Consider the following 25,574-nt stretch of genomic DNA (forward strand, 5'->3'; position numbering starts at 1 on the left):
TGACATTCTTGAATAGAGAATTTTTTTTCAAGCTAGAAAAAAAAAAAAAAAAAAAAAAAAGACATATATGTGGTTCAACGAGAAGGTTTCCAAATAGAAGGACATGAGTAAAAAAGTCTACAAGTTAAATATCCCTATATGTAATCAAACAATCTTCCAGACAGTGGTATCTAAAGTTTCATCAGGCTATATTAGAAATGATATTTGATGATCGAGTCCACAAGATAACTGTATTTACATATGGAGGTGTAGGATAAATTGACAATATTATCATTTTTTTTTTTTTTGTTAACTGGTAATTGTTCAGATGTGATGAATGAAACAAAAGCCTTTTCAGAATCCAAATTTGAAATGAAAGATATAGGTGAAGTCACTTATGTTTTTAGTGTAAGAATTTCTAGAGAAAGAAATTCAAGATTATTGTATTTGAATCAAAAAAAATATCCGAATAAGGTGCTCAAGAGATTTAATATATAGAGTTATAAAGCTTTGTGTGCACCTGTTTAAGCTTTGAATAAGGTGCTCAAGAGATTTACCAAAAGCGAACTCTGAGTAAGTCTGTGTCCAAAAGATGAAAAATGTCATGCAATTGGATTAGTAAGTAAGTTTCAATCCAATCTAGGTAAAGAACATTGGCAAGTAATGAAGCGATGCTAAAATATTTGCTAGGCACCAAGAGTATGAAATTGTGTTTTGGGCTAAATGTCTCAAGAATAAGAGTCTTAGAGAAAGTACTTGATCGAATATTAGGTGTATGTCTACACAAACTTGTGGATGACTAAAGTTGTCAATAGTGGTATAGGTGTAGACTATGTTCTCAGCCAGAAGGAATTAATGTCATTCACTTAAAAGATAGTGAAACGAAGTCACCCCTAATATATATGTTGTCGGTAAAAGAGCGTATGATAAAGGATACGGTCAAATAAGGAAGTGATAGAGTGATGATCTTGCACCGATATGTGGTATTACATATGAGAGTTGGCACGTGCCAGTTGGGAAAATAAGGTATGTGATGAATGATGACCTCCCATGGTGACAGATTTTTCATGGAAAATGTCTGTTCACGGTAAACATACACAACTCTTTTTAAGAGTTATACTTGATTGTTTAGCATATGCAACTCTTCAGAGAATTACACCTGTTGTAAAGGAGCACCCTTCATCCATAAAAGTATGTTATGGTAATGGGTCTTACAAGATCCAATCATATGGGAAACCCAACCCCATTTGGACCCCTTTCGGCCACAACCCCATGTTAAGTTCGACCATGGTCTGCCAAGCAAGGGCAATATAATCAAGACCGTCATTGTAGCAGGGAGTAAACCGCCATTCTGCTGTTAGCCAAAAAACTGACACAGGATCTTCTTGAAGAGCAACACCTGTTGACTGAATCAGCCACGGAACCAAAAGACTTTCACCACACGTCTCAGCTGACCAGTGACACCCACAGAGAAACTGTGGAATGTAGATTTGAAGAAGCTGATAAAACACCAATTCCAAGCCCCCCTAACCTCTTACCAAATAAAATAATAATAATGATCGTTTCCCCACCAATGACGTACACAGCTGACGGATAGACTACAGAAACCATTACGGCCCCATACACTAGAGAGTGTATACAGCCCTTTTGGATTAAGGTAGTCTGACAGACTGACATGCTGAAGAAGATTGAATAGCACGAGCAAGAGATCGGACTCTTCAATCCCCTTCATGCACGGCATTACATTATAATAATGATATATCTTCTGAATTTTTTTTTACAGTAATTTCCAATCTTTAATATAATTATCATTAGGCATTAAGAGTAGTCCCTGACTCCCTGTGGGACAACCAGCCAGCAAAGATTTAAATTTCACGCTAATAATGGTAATAATAATGCTATGTCACAATTTATTAGACAGTTTTTTCAAACTGAGTTAAAAATTTCCTTTTCAATTCAGTATGTTAAATATTTGTCTCATGTGATTCTTACAGTTACATGCTCTAAGAACAGATGTTATAGGCTCTATTAATTTTATTAAACATGTATCGTAAGAATCACATTCTAAGAATTAATGTCCATTTAACAAACTGTGTTGGAGAAATTTTCTCCAACTCAATTTTAAGGAAAGTTTTGTCCAATTTATTTGTCACCAATATATCTTATTATGTGACAGTTTATATGATGATCTATGTGTAATATTAGGACCTAGCAGCGTTGGAGGAGAAACATATCCAGTCTGTGAAACCCAAAACTACACAGGTACCATCACGAGTCTAGCATAATACTATTATTTTAGATGAATAATCATATGCTCTTCAAAAGAAGGATATTATCACAAGTTGCCCATATAAGAAAGGGAAGAAAATCCCTCGGTCCCACAAAAAAGAAGGCAGAATATCTTAGATGTGTGTTTCGTGGGGGTCTCAAATTAAGGTCGGGGTGAGTTTTTTCTCTGGGGAGGAAAAGGTAACCAAGGAAAAAGGGATCGTGATGGCTGTTCATATTGTAAGCGCATCAAATGTTAATCGGTAGACTAAAAGAATTTTGGGATCTAATCCCCACCAGGCTGTAAATTCTAAAGAAACTCCACTTGCTGATGATATTAATATAAACGACAAGAAAAGGACTTTCGAAAATTTCAAAAGATAGGCAGGCAGCCCTTCATGACTGATTCCATTTTCCCTTCTTGCCCTTCCTAGCTTTGCTTAAGGGGGGAATCACATCTTGTCTTACCCTTAAAAAAGTATTCCCAACAACTTGCATGACCTCCCTACCCTCTCAGCCAGTTTATAAGGAACAAGCATGGCAATCTCTTCCCCATACCATCCCTTGACTGAGGAGGCTGCTCTTCACTTTGTCTTTAAGTTTCTTTCGCTTTCGTGCGTTCTTTTGTTTAAGCACTCCATACTTCATTTCTAGCTAAATACAAATAGCCTACTCACCTACATCCATCAAACTCCTCCAGTATTGTCACCTTCTCCTACCTAAATTTTCGTTCAGATTTCCACCTGAGAGCAATGGCATCAAGCTTTTTCAATTCTTCTCGCGGTCCTAACTCCTCTTGGACGCCAAAGCAAAATAAGCAATTCGAGAAGGCTCTGGCTTTGTATGACAAGGACACTCCAGACCGCTGGCAAAATGTGGCCAAGGCCGTGGGTGGGAAATCCGTCGAGGAAGTAAGAAGGCACTACGAGATCCTTGTACAGGACCTGATAAATATAGAATCTGGTCAAGTCCCGCTGCCCAATTACAAGGCCGCGGCAGGGAGCAACGGCAGAGGATTTGAGGACGAGCAGAGGTAATGCACTGATAACTTTTTACCCATTACTGCAACTATATAATCTCCATCGCTTTATGTTTCACCATCCAAGGTTTCTCTCTGCTCAACTTTTATAAATGCCATTTACATAAGTGCCTCTTCCTTATGGAATTCCAAGTGGAGAATGTGTTCATAGACTACTCACTGCCACAATGTCATCTCCCATGATAGATGTCCATAGCAGGACATATCCATGTTCACTGAATCTGAATTAATGGATTATCGTCGAATAGATTTATGGGGTAGTCCAGGACACTTTTTTTCCGCTATATATATTAAACATATCATAAGACAAACACATTTTCACGTCTCAGGAAAAATCCAAAAAAGTAATAAGGATCCCTTCATGCGTCAAGCACGAAATAAACAGCAGCCTTTAACAGCTGCTATAATATGAACAGAAAGAAGTGTCAACTATGTCATTCTACCTACACGGATTATCACTACAGTACCCACCGGATGATACCTTTGTACAGGACGATGTCAGCATACGCTATATATATATATATATATAAAAGGAGTGAAAAAATGGTAGACCTGATTTACGAAAGAAATAACGTACTCACCATGTCCCTTCCCTCAAACAGATTGATATTGCAAATAACCTTCAATTATTCATTTTCTTGATGAGACCCAGAGAGCTAGTAACAAGATCACGTTCCTACCACATCATCCACAACCACTTTCCTTCTCTGGTAGTTAACACTTCGGAGTTCGGACCAAACATCGACCCTTTGCATGCCTCCCAAGAAATATCATAATACTTTTTGCTATTTTCGATTGTAATTTTATATTATGATCTATCCATAATCTATTCAACTTTGTAAGAGAAGACCCACATGAAATCTAATCCTACTTGTTTTAGACCAAATGCACATGGTCCTCTATTTTTGAGCCCACGCCAAACCGACCTAAATATTATTTTAATCTAGCCGTTTTTTTTTTTTATTATTTTCTAATCATTTTAATCTAGCCGTTGTTTATAAATGAGGATAATTCTATGACGCAAACACGTTGTTTCCTATGAGATTTCACATTCCTCGGTAACACTTCATTAATCCCCAGACTTGCACACGACAGTGATTCTTGGATCTAGCTGGGACTTTTGGCTGCCTTTAGTATTTCGAGAAAGAAAGAAAAAAATCAAGCAGACAACTTATATGCATTTGTTATGAGACTCACTTCTCGATTATGCATACGTAGAATTTTTAATTTAAATAAGGTGATTAACAGAGTCAAAAACCTATAGTTCTAATATCATGTTAAATTATTATTTATCTTAAAAATTTAAGCCGATAAAAAAAATAAATTTAATCTTTTAATTTATACTTAACAATACTAACCGAACAAAACTATTCAGAGCTCACACACGCCCTAACTCACGTGCCTCTAGAAGAGTTGCCTCTGTAATCCACACACCTCACATGCTGCCCACTACTGCTCACAAGTTGTTGCCATTAGCCGTTTTTGGTGTTTCAGAACCAAAAACAAACGTGGAGGATGCCATCATGCTGAACTAAGAAAAAGTTTATCATGAAACGCCATCGCACTCTCTCACACACCACTTGAATTTTTGATTGTACGTCCATCCCACGAGCTTTACGTGCAAAGCCACCCAAATCCGAAGCACCATCGTGTGTCTTGCTCATGCACTTATCCCACGTAACATGCACACGCTACACATGTCGAAGTGTATTTCCTTATGCCAGTTAGAGAATTACTTCTCCCTCACGTGTGGAATATTTAATCAAAAATCTCTAATTCTGATATCATGTTAAATCACAATTTTTTCTAAAAATTTAAACTGATAGGAAGAAATAAATTTAATTTATACTTTAACAATACTGACTGAACAAAACTATTCAGAGCTCACACACGCCCTCACCCACATGCCCCTAGAAGAGTTGCCTCTGTAATCCACACACCTCACATGCTGCCCACTACTACTCAAAAGTCGTCGCCATTAGCAGTTTTTGGTGTTTCAGAACCAAAAACAAACGTAGAGGCCGCCATCATGCTAAACTAAGAAAAAGTTTATTATGATACACCACCACACTCTCTCACACGCCACTTGAATTTTTGATTGTCCATCCCACGCGCTTTACGTGCTGCCAACAAAGCCACCCAAGTCCGAAGCCCCATCATGCGCCTTGCTCATGCACTTATTCCACAAATGGGGATCTATTAAAATTCTTAGAAAATTTCAGTTTCTGGAGTTATTATTTTATTATTTTATTAGTAGTGGGACACCTGGCAAAACAATAACCCTTGGATAAAAAATGGACGGTCTAAATCTGAAATTTCAGAAACTGAAATTCCCTAAGAATTTCAGTGGATCCAAATTCCTTATCCCACATTTCATGCACACGCTACACATGTTGAAGCGTAAGCTTGGATGAAAAATTGACGGTCTAGATCTGAAATTTCAGAAACTGGAATTCCCCTAAGAATTTCAGTAGATCCAAATCCCTTATCCCACATTCCATGCACACGCTACACATGTTGAAGCGTAAGTTAGTAGCCCTTATCGACCCACTTCAACGACCTTGTTGGCACAGTATCAAGGATCCACTATTTGCCTAATTATCCGACCTCTGTGTCAATGCCGGCCACCGTCCAATCCTGCCCACTGTACGCCATTGTTTGACCCCAACTCACTATCGGCTACCATCCGACTTAGAGTAATGGTTCTAAGTTCAAATCATAATTCGATAGTTTATCTCTCATTTTAGTTAAATATTCTATATATTAGGCATTAGTTGTTGGGATGAGTTTGAGCCCACCTTTTTTATTTTTTATTTTTTATTTTTTTGACATATCCGCATAAGAGGGGGAAAGGGGTTCGAATTAGTGACCTCCACTTCATTAAGTGTAGTCCCAACCGATTTAGCTACCTCTTAGGGACTTATTAAAGAAGTATTAATTAAATTACTAAATTCACCATTTTCTATCATTTTAAATTCTTAAAATGAGTGACATTTAAAACAACTAAATTCAATAATCATTTTCAATAACTCTTTTGGAAGCATTCCCCGCCTCATTTTTGTCCTATTTGTAACAAGAATATACGGAGGAAAAAATCCCATTTGACTCTCCTCCCCCTTATATTCCATATTTGCTTAGGAAAAGAAAAGGGAAATAAAATACCAACTTAATTGGTATTTACAATTATATTACACCACTTGCGAGACCTTTTTGTATGAATTAACTAATGCTGATTTTTTTTTTTTTCTTTTTATATCGTTTTCCCCCCTGCAGGCTTATGAAGGATCTAAGGCTCTAATGAAGCCAAAGTATCAGTCATGTGGTGATAAGATCTGTATAAAAGTATATGCACGAGTACAGAAAAAGTAAAATTGCTGCTCGTCGTGGTTGTGCCTTTAGCCGTAATATGCTAGTTGTGTAATTAATTAACCAGTTCAATACATGCCAAAATAAATAAATAAATGTATTTGCGTGCACCTATGCTAAAGGATTGCCTAATTTGAAGAAACATTGTGATTGTCTCTGAATGCTCCCTCTATATCGAATGTTCAAGCAATAAAGAAACTAATAATCAGATCACATGGAAATCTATGGGAATAAAGACAATCGATTCAATAATAACGAAATTAGAAGAAGAGAAGTGCTACCAAATGCACAATATGTCATAATTCAACCGGAAATTTGGCGCCGTAAATTTAGATCGTTTACTGACCTTTCAAAGGCTAGGCCTGCGTTGAGGAAATCTGGAAGCTACGAACAGTATGCCGGGAACCAGTGCGATTGGCAACAGCTTGGAGAGAGAAATCTGGCTGAAAATTTGAGCGAAGAAGCGTAACTGGCTATGATTTGAGAGCAGGGGGAGGATATCTATGGGAATAAAGACAATCAATTCAATAATAACCAAATTTGAAGAATATAAATGCTAGCAAATGCACAAATATATTACAATTCAACAGCAATTTTGGCATCGTAAATTTTGATCGTTCGCTGTCACTGACCTTTCAAAGGCTACCCCTACGTTAAGGAAATCTGGAAGCTACGAACGGTATGCCAGGAACCAGTGCGATCGGAAACAGCTTCGGGAGAGAGGTCTGATTGAAAATTTGAGCGAAGAAGCTGAACTGGCTCTGAATTTTTTTTATTTTTATTTTCAATTCAAACGGGGAAAAGAAAAGAGAAAACTGGCTCTGATTTGAGAGCAGAGGGAAGGCGCTAAGGAAGTAGAAAACAAAGAGAAAAGGCGGGAAAAATGTGGTTTCCGCCCTTTCGGGAAATTGGGATGGCAAATGGGCCTAGAACGCCCCGAAATGCAGTTGTTCGCCTCAAGCCCACAACTGACAACTGTCCAAGTCGGTGCAAAATCGTGGCCGTTGAGCTGCATTCGTTGCGTACGAGGATTGCCGTAAAACTGAAAGGCTGATGATTGAATAATGGAATTGTACCAAAAATGAGAAGGATGGAGATGCGGGGTATCGATCCCCGTACCTCTCGCATGCTAAGCGAGCGCTCTACCATCTGAGCTACATCCCCTTGCTGATGAGGAAGCTCAACATAGAAATTTAATCATTTTTTTTTTATTTTTTGGTTCCAATAGAACTAATGAACAAGAGTAATGCTGTCCACTTCCAAGTTGTTTTTAAAATTATAATTAAATCAAAATTTAATAGTAATTAATCTTAGATCGAATGATAATTTTAGAAATCATATCAAAGAGTATTTGTAGCATTCCTCAATATGATTATAACTTGATAAAAAGTACGTACATTTGAGTTTAATGCTTCTATTTAGGTTAAGTTCAATATTTCAATTGGGTTAATATACAATATCAATTTATTATGGGGTTACAATGTCCTCAACTTATGCGAGCATAAAATGACAACAATACCCTCCATAATATATTAAAAAAATTAGAAGGAAAAAACAATTTAAAAAAAAAATAACCCAGAAAAAATAACCCACAGTTTAGTGTAAGATGTCGTCATTTTGAGGGTGGGATGAGGCTAATAAAACTCTAACGGTAGATTAATTGAGTACATGGACCAAATTAAAAGATCGAGAGGCGAAGAACATTGCAACAAAGGTGGTAGATAAATAACGGGGTAAATGACTAAATATAATTTCCCCATAACAAAAATAAGTTGGGACTTAAATTCTTTTATGAGCAATATCATCTACCACCAATTGAGCCCTGTGTTGATATGTTCCAAACCCAATGACACCAACATGTTAGTCTTAATTTTGTCCAATCATCTCAATGGTTTCACATAATATACACATGACCAAAATTGATGAACCACTTCTCCCCTTGACAAAGCAATGGATCATAGACCACTAGCAACCCCTAAACCCAACACGAGCCACTAGCGCCTCAAATTTCACCCAGCGATTGGAGCCATTCATAGTGAAATGCTTGCCTTGTTCTTTTTTTTTGCACATCCACATAAGGAGAGAGAAAGGGGGAGGGAAATTCGAACTTATTCTCTTGGTCGGTTTACAAGTCAAATAAAAACCCAACCATAAGACATTCGTTTTTCTCGCTTCCCAACCCTAACCACTAAACTCCCGACCAGAAATAAAATAAATAAATAAATAAATGTAACCACTAAAATCCTAGCGGTTTGCCACATTAATAGCTCACCTAGCACTATATAAAAAGCTGCATCCATTTCAATCAGAAAAACAAGCAATAATAAGTTAACAGTGTTTCACAAGAAGTACAAATTTCGTTGATCGGTTTGGCGGAAAAAGCAGAAAATGGCAAACAGAGTGTTCGTTTTGGTAATCTCATTGGTTCTTGTTTTATCGATCCACTCGGTGTTCGGTGCAGAAAGCCCAGCGCCAAGTACAATGCAGAAAGCAAGCAACAAAATCAAAGGCGGCGAATCATGGGGTGACTGGTTAATGGACAAATGGAAGTGAGTTTTTTAGAATCGTAAATTTTGATTTTTAATTTTGTTTTTTTTTATTTTCGATATTAATTTTCATAGACAACTGGGCACTGAGTTGCATGATATATTTTCTTTGTTTCCAGTTACCTTAGCTTTAACAAAGGACATTCAGACAACAAGGCACCGGCGAGGGCGCCGACGTGGGCACCGGCATGGGCACCCATGGTGGATTAGAATTTGGATAGTGCAACTGAAGTGACCCATTTAGTTAAATAATAATACTTGAGAAAATATTTGTTCCCAGTAGAAGTCATCTTCTAGAGGTGCTTTTTCGGAGAGGAAATGTCCAATTGCTTCTTGTTTAGTTGTTGTAAGATTGTGAGATAAATTTGCTTCGCTATAGGCAAATCCTGTATGCCAATGTAACGGTTGCTAATAAACTCCATTAAATAAATTTTATTGATTCCACAAACATTATTACTCATGAGGGCTCAAGGAAAATCCAGTGCATTGTGAGCAAAGCGCATACAAAACAAACTAGGATGAACCATTTCAATGTTTATATATCACTGCTATATCAGCAATGAAATAATTTTTTTTTTTTTTTTTTCACTTTAAATGGAGAAGATTTTGATTATTTTTTTTTTTTTGCATCTTCCATGTAATTAGACTTTTTAATCTTTCAGATTTCGGTAACATTTGTGTTCAAACATTTGGAGGAAAGATAATTACTTTCATTGGATATAATAAATAAATAAATAATTTAAAAAAGACTAAAATCCATTACAATTCGTTTCTGTCTGCCAAGTTATAAAACATTAATTCACAAAGTACGTAATTATTACATGCATTTTTAAAATAGAAAAATGCTAGGTGTTAATAAGTTCTTCATATTTGACTCATATTCTCTTACAAATTCAATAGATCAACTATTAGATTTGTGGAGTTTACCATTGACTTATACTTGGTCCACATAAGTTCATAAATCTAATGGTTGATTTGTAAGATGAGATGGGCAAAATATGAGATGTTATAATTATAACATTTCTCATATATATATATATGAAAAATTATAGTTTACCCCCTAAAGTTAACAGCGTTTTTCAATTCAAACACTAAAGTTTCAATTTTTGCAATCCACCCCCATAAAGTTCCAATTTTTTTCAATTCGACCAATATTATCCCAAAATTTTCATATTGCACCTAATTTTTATTTTTTATGAAGAAAAAAAATTTTGGGGGGTGCAAAAATGGCCAAAGGGGTGGCCTTATTTTTTAAAATTTTTTTTATAAAAAAAAAAAAAATAAAATAAAAATTATGGGCAATATGGGAAGTTTTGGATACAATTGGTCAAATTGCAAAAATTTGAAAATTTGGGGGGTGGATTGCAAAAATTAAAACTTTGGTATTCAAATTAAAAAACGCTGTCAACTTTGGAAAGGTAAACTGTATATATATATAAGCTAACTCTTACTAATGTCACAACTATCATAAGTTATAACTCTTTTTAATTTTTAAAATAGCGTTCTAAAAAGATAACCAGAGCCCGAGAAGAGAAAAAACAGAGGAGGGAAGAATGACGATGTCATTCTTCTAGTGGCGGAGCCAGACATTTCATATTGTAGGTGCAGCTGAAATTTTTATTTTTTTATTTTTATTTTTTTTTTGATATAGGAAACTTCTACAAGGTAGGTTAGGGATGGAACTAGGAAGTTTTTTGGGAGGGGACCAAAGCAAAAAAATTTCTGAAGTTTTTTCTTTTTGGTTAATAGGATTTTTTTTTTTTTCATTATTAGAATTGAGCTTAGAATTATGTCAAATTCTCCAATTAAATGTTTAAATTCAATCAATATTTTTAATATTTAATAACCAAAATATTCAAATTACAAGATCACTTAAATTAAAAATTGTGTTGACCGGAAAGAAGAGAAGAAAGTGAAAGTGAAAGGGAGAGTATGAGAGAGAAAGAAAGAGAGAGACTATCGGCAATCAAAAGGAAAAGAGAGAGAGAGAGAGAGAGAGAGGGGCTAGGCTAGGGGGTGACGTGTCCAAAGGAAAAAAGAGTTTTTCTTTTTCTTTTTTGGGGTGCCGCTAGTCCCATTGGAGGAAAAAAAGAACAAAAATTTAAATCTTTGGGGGTTATTATTCTTCCCTCCTCCCCCCTTTTCTATCCATCTCTTTTTTTTTTAAAAAAAAAAAAAATTCTTCTCCCTGCATGTAACAATCCTCGGTATGTTCTCTATAATCTCTTTTAGTCTCCATTTTTTATGGTTTTCTTGTATATCTAGTTTTTTAAACTCATATCTACTCATCTCTATCAGCCATACTATCTCATGCGTCGACGTGTGTCTTATTAAAAATGTCTACGATGTCGTGCTACTTCTGTTGTTTTTTTTATTATTCTTTTAGAATGTTTTGTTTTGTTCGTTTCGTCCTAGCCTTTGGATCGAGGACTATTATTTTGCTTTTGACCTTTGGGTTGGTGATGATTAGATTGATGTAGGAATTATCTCTCACGACGGAATAATAAGATTAGGAGAAATATGATAAGACAATTGAGAAACTCTATATCAAGGTGAGTTAGAGAGCTGTATTTCATTTACTTAAATAGAGATTTACAAGAGCAACGAATACAAGGAAAGTAAAGATATGTAGGGAATGCGTACAATTAATAAAGGTATGTACCTAATGTACAATGTCAAGAGAATGATATTAGGAGTTGAGGAGCATATCCCAGCTGCAGTGGCAGAGCCAGGCAACTTATATTGGGGGTGCCACAAAAAAAAATGTTGGCGTCCTAAAAATGTTTTTTGGCGTACTAAAAATTTTTTCCATCCTAAAAATTTGGTAATTCACACAATATATGCATCACAGAAAAATATTTATAAAAGTTCATAAATATGTGCTTAAATTGATATATTAGAAATGTAACATGCCGACACTATATCAAAAAGACAAATACAAACAAAAAATAATAAGTGTCTAGAACTGCACTTTACGGTTTCTTAAAAGTACAAAATCATCAAGTATCGAATCTAAATTATATTTTGTATAATGAAATGCTACAAGCAGACTATCCACAACAAGTGATGCTTCAAATGTCTAAAAGATCCCATACATGTTTTAGGAAAGAAATTTATCAAAGATTGCACAGCTCTCTTTTTAAACCCTTGAAAAAAAAAAAAAATTAAACCTTTGGGGGTGCGCACCCCCAAAGGCTAACGTGGCTCCACCATTGCCCGGCCAGCTGGGTGCTATAATCACAGATTGGGTCCTTGGGAGATTCAGCAGGATTGCTAGGATCATGGTTGTGAGATTTTGAATGGACAGAAATCTCTCTTCCAACTCATTTAAAATAGTATCAAGTGTCTATAAACATTTAAAATTTACATTAAATTCTTAACATCATTAATATTAGTTTATTAATTTAGACTAAATTTAATGTGACATTTAAATGTTTATAGACACTTAACACTATTTTAAATGTGTTGAAGGATATATACTCCAGACTGATTTGAAAGAAATTTCTGTCAATTTTGAATTGTGTTATCACCTATGTCTTAGATCTAATTGACTTATAAAAGTCGGAGTAGATATGTTTTATAACTAAAGTTGTGCATGGGTTAGCGAAAATGCTGTAGACTTTGATTGTAATAATTTTATGATTATATTGAAGACTTTGTAACAACTAGCCAATTGGCTATATTATGTTAGAGCTTTATGCAATGTAATGATAGAGTTATTATGCTTTAGATTTTCTATAAATGAAATTTAAAAGATTCCTTCAAAAAAAAATGGAATCTTCTTGTTCGTCATCAAAGTTAACGCTCGTAATCACACTGTCCATAGAAGATAAGCAAAACACCATGGATCGTACACCAAACCCCAAACAAGCCCAACCACTCATATCCAAAGACACCTAGCGCCTAGACAACTCTCCACAGCCGTCCGATAACATCATCACATTCTCTCCAATGGCTAGATTCTCGACCCATGTAATTTTGTCCAATCATCTCGATGGTTTCACATAATATTAGGGGTGTGAACAAATTTTCGATTCCGGTTGAAAAAAACTAAAAATTGGGGACTCTGATTCTGGTTACGGTTTTTGGCATCTGGTTATAACCGGGTAATCGGGTGCATATATATAATATTATATTTTAATATTTTATATATATTATTATTATTATTATTATTTTTTGCTTTTATTTTTACTTTTTAGTGTTTAGTTTAGGTTTCATTGTATTTGTAATATGTTTATGAACTATTTTTATTGTAAGGTGGCATTTTTTTTTATTGGTAGTTTATTTAAATACTTGTATTTCTTTAGGTTTGTAGTTGTGAGGAGATATCTCTTTTTGTTGTTGGTTTGTTTACATATATTATGTATTAGCCTATTAGGTAAGCTTTTAAAATGATTTTTAGGGCATTTAAAAAAATTGAATTTTTATTTTTAAGGCTCATATAGGCAAAAACATTGATTTTTTAGGATTTTTGGGCTTTTTTAGGTTATTATTATTATTATTATTATTATTATTATTATTATTTGGAACAATCACAACAAAGCCCAATTTAGTGGGACAAAAGGTTAATAGTTTTTTTTAATTGGCTTATTTTAGGCCAAATGCCTAAAATAAGCTCAAAATACAATTTTTTTTTTAACAACCGGTTATCCGGGTACAATCGAAACCGGCCGGTTAACCGCGCCCCGTTAACCGAGAACTGATTATCCGGTTCCAGTTTTCCAAAACTAATAACCGAGGTATCTCAGTTCCAGTTTTCGATTTTGGCCAATAACCAATAACTGGAACCAAGTTGACATCCCTACATAATATACACATGACCATAATTGATGAGTCTAACACTTCTCCCCTTGACAAATCAATGGCTCATAGACCATTCGCAACCTCTAAGCCCAACACGCGCCACTAGTACCTTAAATTTCACCCTGCGATTGGAGCCATTCACAATGAAATGCCAACCTTGTTCTCTTGGTTCGTTGACAAGTCAAATAAAAACCCAATGATAGCATGATCAATTTTCTCACTTCATAACTCTAATAACTATTCTCCTTTTCCCCCTCTCCTGCTTTGAATTAACAAAAAAAAAAAAAAAAAAAACTCTAACCACTAAACTCCCGACCGTAAATAAAAAATAATAATAATAATTTTAATCAGGTGGTGGTGGTATAAAATTGGTGTTAACCTTTTATTCCAAATATATTTTTATTTTTATTTTTTTTTATTTTTTATCTTGACAAAATACTTCATAGATAAAATACCTATTGATAAAACCACCGCAACTATAGTTTTTGTTGGTTTTGGAGACTTTGATGTTAAGAACTTGGAGGTGGGTGGGGATCTGATGATGGGTGATGTGCCACAAATGAAAAAGCTCATATAATTAATTTGAATGAAAGATATTGTATTTAATGTGCTTTACCAAATATGTCAAACTTCTATTAAAAGCTATAAAATAGAAACTGTATCCTGATAAAAGGGACCCTCATAAAAAATAAATAAATAAATAAACGTAACCACTAAAATCCTAGTGGTTTGCCACATTAATAGCTCATCTAGCACCATATAAAAAGCTGCACCCATTTCAACCAGAAATCAAGCGATAATTAGTTAGAGTGTTCCACAAAAGAAGTACAAATTTGGTTGATTGGTTTTGAGAAAAAGCAGAAATGGCAAAGACAGTGTTCATTTTGGTAATCTCATTGGTGCTTGTTTTCTCGATCCACTCGGTGTTTGGTGCAGATAGCCCAGCGCCAAGTACAATGCAGAAAGAAAGCAGCAGAGTCAAAGGCGGCGAATCATGGGGTGATTGGTTAATGGACAAATGGAAGTGAGTTTTTCAGAATCGTAAATTTTGATTTTTAATTTTTTTCGATATTAATTTTCATAGACAAATTGGGCACTGAGTTGCATGATTTTCTTTGTTTCCAGTTACCTTAGCTTTAACAAAGGACATTCAGACAACAAGGCACCAGCGGGGGCGCCGACGTGGGCACCGGCACGGGCACCCATGGCGGAATAGAATTTGGATAGTGCAACTGAAGTGACCCGTTTAGTTAAATAATAATACTTGAGAAAATATTTGTTCCCAGTAAAAGTCATCTTCTAGAGGTGTTTTTTCGGAGAGGAAATGTCCGATTGCTTCTTGTTTAGTTGTTGTAAGATTGTGAGATAAATTAGCTTTGCTATAGGCAAACCCTGTATCCCAATGTAATGGTTACTAATAAATTCTATTAAATAAATTTGGAGTAATTACTTTTTGTCTCATGAATTACAGCGCTTTGCCACTTTTTTTTTATAAACTACCAATTATAACACCTGATTCCATCAAACTACCTCATGACAAAAAGCTCTCTCCCGTTAGTCAAAGGGGTAAAAATTGATGGTTAACGGTTCTGTGCAAGTTATGTGCCATTTTAATTTTTTTTTTCTTTCACTTTTACCTTCACTTCAGGCCAATAAAATGACACTCATACCCTCCTAAACCATAATCTAACACATCAAAACAATTTAAAATGAGGGCAAAAGTAAAAGAAAAAAAACAGTTTAAAATGACACATGACTTACACTGATAAAATCAAGTGTCATAGTTGATAGTTCATGACAAAAAATGTCAAAGCGTTATAGTTTATGAGGAACAGGTAATCACCCAATAAATTTTATTGATTCCACATACATTATTACTCATGAGGCTCAAGGAAAACCCAGTGCATTGTGAGCAAAGCGCATACAAAAAAAAAAAAAAAAACATTTATACTTAAATTACGTAATTATTTCATGCATTTTTAAAATACACATAACACTTACATTCTTTAAGAATAAATATCACATGCTTTAGTCTAGAGAAAACTTGTTTTTATCAAAATTATTGATTCAAACTTTAAATCACCGGTTAAAAAAAAAAACAAAAACAAAAAGCGAAGAACATTGCCACTAAATATATATTAAAAAAAGGAAAATAGGTAAAGTCTTACGAATGTCACAGCTATCAGAAGTTAGAAGTTAGAACTCCTTTTCATTTGGCAGAAATGAAATCTTCTTCTTCGTCGTCAAAGTTGACGTTCGTAATCACGCCGTTCAAAGAAGACAAGCAATACGTCCTGGACCGCACACCAAACCCCAAACAAGCCCGGCCACTCATATCCAGAGACACACCTAGCGCCCTGGACAACTCCCCACAGCCGTCCGATAACATCATCACATTCTCACCAACGGCCAGATTCTCGCCCCACGCCCTCATCACAAACACGTCATTGACGGCCACGCACGCTATCAAATCCGAACACATCGATTTCGCCGATTCCACCCGTTTGACGAAACGAGCACAAGTGGGAGAAAACGCGGCCGGAACGCCAACCAATACCACTCTCTTTCCCTTGCATACGCTTGACAGAGTGACGGTCTGGACGGCGCCGTTTCGGTTGAGATAAGAAAGGGTTGCGTTCGGCAATTTCTCGCCCAAGGGGATCGAGATCGGCTTGTGCTGTCTGGTGATGTGACGGCGGGGATGCACGGTGGGGATTGATCGGAGCGGCGGCGGGCCTGGCGGGCCATAGAGGTTGAGGAGGGAGGACCTCCGGGACTTGGGGAGGGTGGTGTGGGGGTTCCATTCAGTAAAGATGGATTTATGTGAGACCGTTAGAGGAAAACTTGTTTGGTTCAACGACGGCGACTGCGATGAAGACGAAGACGAAGAAGACGATGATGTGATTTGGGCGGAGGCAAATGTAGCTGCAATATTATTAACAGAGGCAGCCATAACGTGTGAAGCGTGTGGGGCTAGGGAGGAGGAAGAAGAAAGGGGTTTATAAGTAAACGTGGTTGGGTTGTCTAGAAACATCCATGTGAAGTCAGAAAGTTGTCTCCTCGTAATTCACGTACCAGTTTGAGTATGTGAGAGGGACAATGGTTGGCATGCATTTAATAGGTGCCAAATGGCCATCCAAAAAGCTCTTGGTCGTTTGAGCTGGATGTTGTCGTGGCGAGTGTCTATTGGTTGTAATTTCCACAGCCTTTCTGACTGCAAAAATACCCAATTTCTTATAAATTAGGTTTTATGAATTTCTTTAATCAGCCTCTAAAAATATAATGTGCCAATAAATTTACACATATTGAAAAATATATGTATTTTGGTTAATGGTATTAAAGAAAGTGACCAGTATTTCTCTCGCTTCATTTTAATAAAATAATATCCACCGAGGACAATGATGGTATTAGAAGAACACTAAAAGAGCTTATAACATTTTTCATTAAAAAAATGGAAATGCTAAGTCTTTTATGGTATTTTTCTAGTGTCATTCTGATCCTAGGTGTATGCTATTTTCTAAAAAATCAAAAAAGAAAGTAATCCTTATTTTCCTCACTTCATTTTTATAAATATAATATGCACAGGATTAGGAGGACACTAAAAAAATATCAGGAGAATACTCAGCATTTCTCATTAAAAAAATAAAATGTTATAATTCTCACATATTGAAAAATATTAGGTGTTCTCATAGTGTCCTCCTAATCTTACGTGAATATTATTTTTCAAAAAATTAGAAAATAAATTAGGTTTGAGAAATTTTCCTACAAATCAATTTATAGGAAATTTCAGTTTAGAAAAAAAAAATACTATTTACACTTATTTATCACACTCATTTAACACATGATGTGTATTAAGTGTGACTTGCAAATGGGTGGTTTGACCGCCACCTACGTTTCTTAGTATATTTTTATATTTAATTTTAATTTTTTTTTATAAATAGTACTAGTCACTGTTGTGACATAATAACTAACTCTGTAAACTTTTTTAAGGGCAACAACTTATTTATTTATTTATTTTTCTTAACCTAGAAAGTGCTTAACTACTTTATAAATTTCAATGAAATCAGATATGCTATTAATCTCGATTAAGGGGGCCCAAAAAGGGATTTGGGTTAATGCCAGGTCAACCCAAAAATGCATCAAATTGAGCCGAATTGATTTGATCCTTGCCATAGCCCATAATCACACCCTGAATTTAGCCTCATTTTTTATTTTTATTTTTTTTTCTGAGTGAATTTAGCCTCATTAATTGTAAGAAAATGGGATCTGAAACAGTGGCCCAAGGGAAGCTATTACTCGTACGACACAAATTTATGTCGTTTGCCGTACGAGTAATAGCTGCACATGGCCTAAGGAATAAATATGTTAGGATCCCCTATACTTTAAGCACTTTTCACTCTAAGATTTTAATTTTATAAATTTAAAATTTGAGTTTATGAAATTTTTAAATCAAAGACTTTTGTCTATTTTATCAAATAAACAATAAAACTAATATAAACATATAATTATGTCATTTCTATTAATCTTTCTTTCTTTCTTTTTTTTTTTTTTTTTTTAAATACCCAAAAAGAAACTAGAATAACCGAGGGTCCGAGACACTCATCTATTGGGGGTGGCCGCCCCTAATAGAGGGGGCGGCCCCAACACAAGAGCATTTGCTATGTTTGGCAAAGGGCCAGACCGGACCGGACCTAAAAACTCAAAAAATTCTTATCAAAATTAACCTCAACATTCTTACTTTTTACATTACATCGATAACTTTTTATTACTATTCAAATAAAAAAATTACTACGAAACAAAATTTTTCATTTTTTAATACAAAACATTCTTACTTTTTTTTTTCTCATATTAATCAAATCTGCTACAGTACCGTTCCACTTCCTTTTTTCATTCCATTGCCAAACACAGTCATTGGCTCCTAGCCAATTTGGTTCCTCTTTTAAAAGAAAGAACTAATAAAAATAACGTAATTATATTTTGAGATATGTTATAGTTACACACTTTCAAAATTATCATTAGGTTTTGAATAAACAATTATTAAATTTTGAATCTAATAATAATTTTTAATATCACATCAAAAAGTGTACATTTGCGAGTGTTGGAGTAGGAATGTATTCTCTTATATTTTTCATGTCAATTTTATTATTCATTTTTAAAAAGTTAATTAGTCATCCTAACATATTTGCTATAATAATTAGTAGTCATCCTCCCATGAAATACCAACTCATGTACTACTTTGCACCCATGAACTATCATTTTGTGTTCAAAATCTCATTCCGTCAGTCAAAGCCATTAACTCAGACAGTCAACTCGTCACTTTACCTCTATGAACTACAACGTATTGTCACTTTGCCCTTATAAATTACCACACATTGTCATTTTGACCGTCTGCGTTAACAGCTTTGACTGACGGAATGAAGTTTTAGGCACAAAATGGTAGTTCATGGGGGCAAAATAATACAGTTGGCAGTTTATGAAAAAAAAGTGTCAAGACGTTGTAGTCCATGAAGGCAAAAGGTAGTTTCTCCTAATTAGTAAAAAAAAATGCTACACATATTTTCACTCTTGCATTCTTAAGTACATTGACGTAACATTAAAAGAAGGAGATGCTCTTTTGGTTACCCTTGCTGTTAATCAGCCCCTAATTTTCTCTTCTTGGCATTTTTCTTCTTTTGTTTCAGACATTAGATTAGTTCTTTCCTCCTTTCAAAGCTGGCATGCTTCGAAAGTTTCTAAATGTGCCAACTATCGTGCACACGCTTTAGCAAAATGGGCCGCTACCCACCTGGTGTTTGGTAGCATTCCCACAGGATCGCCCATTCTATCTTCCATCAGGATCAAGAATGGAAAAGATCCTCCTTTGTAACCCTTCCCTCTTTCTATTAGAAAAAAAAAAAAAAAAAAAAAAAAAAACATTAAAAGTCACAATTAGCTCCAAAATTTAATAATAATCCGTCAAAAAATATGCATTTGAAAGTGTGAGAATGTATACCATTTCTCAATTAATAATAGTAATAGTAGTACTCCCAGTAACATAGGAGGAAGTAAAACTTTTATTAAGCTCTTTTGACAATACTTTTTAAAACGCCAATATATATTAACAACTTAAAACACAAACTACTCTCAAGTTTATCTCACAATCAAAAAGATAAAAATAAAAAATAAAAAAAAAACACACTTTAAATTAGAAGTTGTACCAAAACGAGCCATTGCCATTTGGGTCGATAATTATGGTTCAAATTAAATTGTAATTACCTACTATGATTGAAAAAGAATGACAACGTTGTAGTAGTACCAAGTTAAGCAAAACATTTCTTCAGCAGTTAGTCTCATACTGGCTAAAGTCTAAAGACAAGAAGTAGCTAGTTAAGAATATCATACATGGATTATAGTTAACTAATTATGTTCGGTTCCCGCTAATATTAAATTAATCTAAACCGTTAATCAGTTTCAGTTTAAGACAGGCTATCTCTGACAGAAGTCATGAAAATTTTCATACTAATTTCATCGATCCAGCATGTTAGGCAACAAAGTTAAGATCATAAATATTGTCATTAAGAACAATGCTGAAAGGTGACAACAGCTAGCTAGCTAGGGATTTTAAATGCAAGAATTATAGTAATGATTCTATAAAAATCATCTCATGCATCCTCCATTTCCTACACCTCTGTCTCTATCCCCATCTCAAATGGCTGCTGCCTTGGGGTCTGATCGTCATTTTGCTTCTTCATTGTGTTCTTGTTGTTGTGCATCCACACCTTGAGGACTTGTCTCTTCACTCCAACCTCAGCACAAAACTTCTCCACCTCCTCTTCATCTTGTTTCTGAATCCTCCACCCGACCTTCTCGGCGAACTCCAACATCTTGTCCTTCTGCTCCGGCGTGAACTTGGTTCTGAACCGCTTCTTCGACAAGGCAAAGGAAGGCGGCGGTGCCGCCTCCGCATTCGACTCGAAGATATTGAGATCCTCGCTGGAAGACTCGGTTCCTCCGCTGATACCGTACGCCACGTTCATTGGTTGAACGATTGGAGCAGCAGTAGGGTTAGTGTGAACGCCCATGGAGAATCTTTGATGGTGTAGCAGCGGCGGAGGGAGTTGAAGAGGTCTAAGCACCATACTTCTTCTCGAAGGCTCCCCATGAACCTCTCTTCTGTGAAAGTTCCGGTGACACTCGCAGGCAGCACACTTGAGAGCTTCCAAGCTCCCTTCTTCGCCGCTCGGCATGAACTCCCCGCACCCATCAAACACACTTCCTCCGATGCTCGCCGCGTGATTCCTCAGGCATTCCCGATATCTAACTGCGGCGGCTGCCGACAGCGTCTTCAAGTTGGATCTACCCGACCCGGGTGCAATTGTTGCACCGGTAACCGGATCTGAGCCTTGCCCAACTCCTGCTTGCTGCTGTTGACTACGGCTTGAAGTTGCGTTTTGGACAGCGTCTCTTCTTTCAAGCCCTCCCGGCGGTTCTCCGATAAGATGGCTGTAGCTCAAAGATCCCGGGGTTCTTATCTCTTTTTCCATTACTTTTGCCCTAAACCTCAACGTTGGTAACTTGGGCAATCTTTTTATTGTACATCAGATCTGATTTTTCCACCACAAAAAAAAAGAAACAAAACTTGTCTTCTAATCAAAGGGTGACAGAATTTTCAAACAGACGATTAGAAGTCGCTTAACTAAAATATCCTGCCGTGTTCCAGTTCCTCCCCCTTGTTCCAGACATTTAGTATTAGGGTGTGCTAATTTCAACAGTTCTCACTTAACAACTTACTTACAAGACGTGTGCTTGAAGAGAAGAGAGAGAAATGAAATGAAAACAAAACAAAAATAACAAATAGTCAAAGTTGAAAAATAAATACAAGAATAATCAAAACTAAATATATGGCACCTAACTTGTTACCAAAAAAAAAAAAATGGCACCTAACTCACAGCAATATATGCAGCAGCAGCAGCAGCAGCAGAAGTTGTGCAGAGCCAAAGAATTAGCGGGGAGAGAGAGAGAGGGCTTTGGGGTTGTGTTTCAGTGCTCCCAGCAAGCGGACTTGATATATATCAAACAAGAGACAGCTTGGTTGCTTGCGGTGAAGCCAGGGAAAGATGATGAGAGTAAAAGTGCGAGAGAAGAGAGAGAGAGAGAGAAAGAGAGATAATCTACTGATGAGATCAAGGTCTTCCTCTGTACAAAAACAACCGACAACGTCATGTTCTTCCCCTCTCCCACGCCCTGCCAGGTGGGCCCCACACCCCCACCTTCATTATTGCCCCTTTCCATTTCTTATCTCAACACACCCTCCCCCCTCCAAATGACACAAAGATGCGTATGCATAATGCACTAGTACTACACTAATACCTATGATGCGACGTAGCTTTGATTCCCTCCTTAATCTCCAAACAGATCCCTACTTTCCTTAATAATAAACCAACGACCAACGACTAACAAACTTTAAACATACACTAATATATATATATATATATATGATTTTTTAATTTATTGTTAATTTTAAAAGTCACAATAAAATTAAGAAGACACGAAAAAAATATTAAAAAAATACTTAATATTTTATATATATATATATAAAGCCAAACATACAGTAATTAATGTCATCTCAATTTGATATTGGGTTCACTTTCTAAAGTACAACGTCCTTTGACCTAATAGTCAACGTTCCATTAGATTCAAAATAGGATTAATTCAAATTTAATAATAATTTTTAGTATCGAGAGTATTTGATCCTAGTTTTATAGATTGGGTTGGAGAAATAACAAGAAAAAAAAAAAAAAAAAAAAGAGAAAGATTTTAAGAAGTGACTTTTATTCTATAAGATGTGATCCTAATTAATCAAGTTATCTCGTGGAGACAGGACAACTGATCATTTGACATAATATTAAAGTAAATGTCATTAAAAAAAAAAAAAAAGATTAAAACTCTATTTGTTAATATATTTTGGAGGATTTTTTTTTTTTTTTTGGATTGAAAAAATATTTTGATTTAACTTAAAGATGAAAACTAATTTTATATTTTTATTAATATTTTGTACAAAAGACAAAAAAAAAAAAAAAAAATTTAAACCCTTTAACATATTTAAGAGCATTCTAACTCTTAATTCTTTAACTAAAATTTGGATAAAAAATTCCTCCTTTTTTTTTTTTTTAAATTTAACTAGCAGCTATACAACACTACCAAATAATAAATTCTATTTAAATATAATTTTTATTCTATTTTTATTTATTTTTTATTCTCAAAAGCATTTTCATAAAATTACAAACCCACATAAAAGTGAGGGAGAGAGAAAGTGTGAAGAAAAATATAAAAACATTAAAAATAAAAAATAAAAAATAAAAAAAGTAAATAAATGATTTTGTTCTCCAAGGGAGGAGTTCTAAAATAAAGGGGGGATAAAGAATTTGATGAAACTTACTTTTTATAGCATTTAACCAATTATAACTAAAAATAAATTTAAAAGAGCTTATTAAAAATGCTATAATATAAAATTGAACAAATTAAAAATGTAGAGCAAGAGCTTGAAAAGAAAAGAAGAAGAATCAGAGAGGGACGGGAGAGAGAGAGAGAGAGAGAGAAGGGAGGGGTAAAACATAAAAGTGAAAAGTGGGAGATGGTCCACACAGTGAGGCCCTTGTCGTGTTCTGCTCTGTGTCTCAAGCATCAAAGGCTAATGTGCGCCTCTGAACCTCTCTGCGACACCACGCTTAGCCCCAAGCAATGTCTTTACCTTTCTGTGGTGCAATCGATTGCTTTATTTGTCTCTCTTTCCACGTCTTTTGCTTTCGTACTCGGTTGCTTCAACTCTTCAGATGGGTGCAGTACAGCTTCCACCACACTCAGGACACCACTCTTTTAGTTATGATCTACATGAGTAATGCTACATTATTATTATTATTATTATTATTTTTATTTTTTTTATTTTTTTATCACTGATATGATTTTTAAAATTATTATTAAATTTGTGATAAATTATTATTGAATTTTGATAAAATGATAATTTTAAAAGTTACATTATTCTTGGAGTGATACAAGAGTAACTTCTAGAATTACTCGGACTACACTCTTTTTTTTTTTTGACATGTCTGCACAAAAGGGGGTAAAAAATTCAAACTAGTGACCTCCACTTTATTATGCGTATCACAGCTGATTGAGTTACCTCTTGGAGACGGGCTACACTCGTTTAAACCCACTTACAAGGAGAGTAATTCTAAAAGTCTCTTTTGTGTCACTCCATGAATGATGAAACTTTTAAAATTACTATTTGATTGATCATTCAAGCCCAATAGTTATTTTATAAGCTACATTATTTTTAAATGGATAAAAGAGTGACTTCCAACAATACTTCCCAAAAGGAACACCAAGGCAGGACTACTAATATTCTTCCTCCATATTTATTACTTTCATTTTATAAAAATATTTTCAGAAAAAAAAAAAAAAAAGTTCATGGGCCAATAGGCGGTTAATACCAAAAAACCACCCGCCGGTGGGCAGTTATAGCCATATTCGCCTGACCCAGACAGGGAGGCGATTACTAAAATCTGTCATCCATAGAGTGTGGATGCGGAGTAAGGGTGTATTTTTTTTTTTTTTTTGAGATATCTGCATAAGAGGGGGATGGAGATTCGAACTAGTAACCTCTACTTCATAAGGCGTGGTTCCAGTCGATTGAGCTACTCTTGGGAACCGGAGTAAGGGTATTATTTGCCAATATAGTGCAGTTTACACACTTACCTTTAACTAAAATAGTTTTTGCAATGTCCTTCCCAATGTCTTCAATTTTGCAATATCAAGTTGCAATGCCCGCTTCAATAACTCAAAATGTCAAAAATACTTTTTATAAGATAAATGAATAAATAAAAATTGTAAGTAATTTTTTTTTATTATTTTATTATAAAATGTATTTTTGTTATTTTGGGTTGCCAAAATGAGAACATTGCAACCTCAATAGTAGATTGAGGGGATATTGCAAAAAAGATGGTATTTAGAGGAGAAAATGTAGTTAACCCAATTTATTATTTAAAAAATTAAAAATTTTAAAACTAAAAAAAAAGTGGTAGTGTTGCTTCAATGGATGAGAAGATAGTAACACGGACATGCCGTAAGACATCAATTTTACGGCCTCCAATATAATTTTGACACGTCACCAAAGAACGACACTACATGAAATAGGATGAAAATACCAGATTTTTTTAACAAAACCCACCCCATCTCTTTTCTCCTTCATTCCAACTCCTAAACCAACAAACAAACGCCTAAACCACCCCTACCCCCACTGAATGCCGCTGCCGGAAACCTCCAAAAGCCACCGCCGGAATCCACCAAAACCCACCTCAACCATATGTCTAGCCATCGCCAAAATCATCTGCAGATTCTAGAAATCAATGTTTGTAGGACAAATAACTTCTAAACTGAACAAGAACAAGGACGACATTGGAAAACAAATTCTTCCTCTCTTTTAGATTTTGTCTTAACATTTTTCCCTACCGGTGAGATTTGAGCTTAAGATCTACCTCCAACCCCTAATAATCTCACATGAAATAAAGCAAACTGACTCAAAGGTCCCAAACAGA

At 35.2% G+C, this 25,574-nt stretch overlaps 3 protein-coding genes and 1 non-coding gene across 4 annotated transcripts; 1 reads left to right on the forward strand and 3 right to left on the reverse strand.

The window, feature by feature from the left end:
- Nucleotides 1-2,934: 2,934 nt before the first annotated feature.
- LOC132185059 (protein RADIALIS-like 5) lies at nt 2,935-3,330 on the forward strand. Its single transcript, XM_059598889.1, has one exon. The coding sequence runs from the start codon at nt 3,000-3,002 to the stop codon at nt 3,282-3,284; it is 285 nt and encodes a 94-aa protein (XP_059454872.1). The 5' UTR covers nt 2,935-2,999; the 3' UTR covers nt 3,285-3,330.
- A 4,413-nt stretch (nt 3,331-7,743) lies between these two features.
- Nucleotides 7,744-7,816, reverse strand: TRNAA-AGC (transfer RNA alanine (anticodon AGC)). The gene has a single exon. It is a non-coding gene; the product is annotated as a tRNA-Ala (tRNA).
- Nucleotides 7,817-16,210: 8,394 nt separating this feature from the next.
- Nucleotides 16,211-16,954, reverse strand: LOC132184060 (peroxiredoxin-2E-1, chloroplastic-like). The gene has a single exon (XM_059597542.1). It carries the CDS (start codon nt 16,952-16,954, stop codon nt 16,211-16,213), a length of 744 nt encoding a protein of 247 aa, XP_059453525.1.
- A 3,519-nt stretch (nt 16,955-20,473) lies between these two features.
- LOC132184101 (zinc-finger homeodomain protein 5-like) lies at nt 20,474-22,013 on the reverse strand. Its single transcript, XM_059597599.1, has 2 exons — nt 21,930-22,013; nt 20,474-21,584 (listed from the first exon to the last, which is right to left on the reverse strand). Exon 2 carries the CDS (start codon nt 21,522-21,524, stop codon nt 20,661-20,663), a length of 864 nt encoding a protein of 287 aa, XP_059453582.1. The 5' UTR covers nt 21,525-21,584; nt 21,930-22,013; the 3' UTR covers nt 20,474-20,660.
- Nucleotides 22,014-25,574: the final 3,561 nt, after the last annotated feature.

Source organism: Corylus avellana, chromosome ca6, assembly GCF_901000735.1.
Source record: "Corylus avellana chromosome ca6, CavTom2PMs-1.0".
NCBI lineage: Eukaryota > Viridiplantae > Streptophyta > Magnoliopsida > Fagales > Betulaceae > Corylus > Corylus avellana.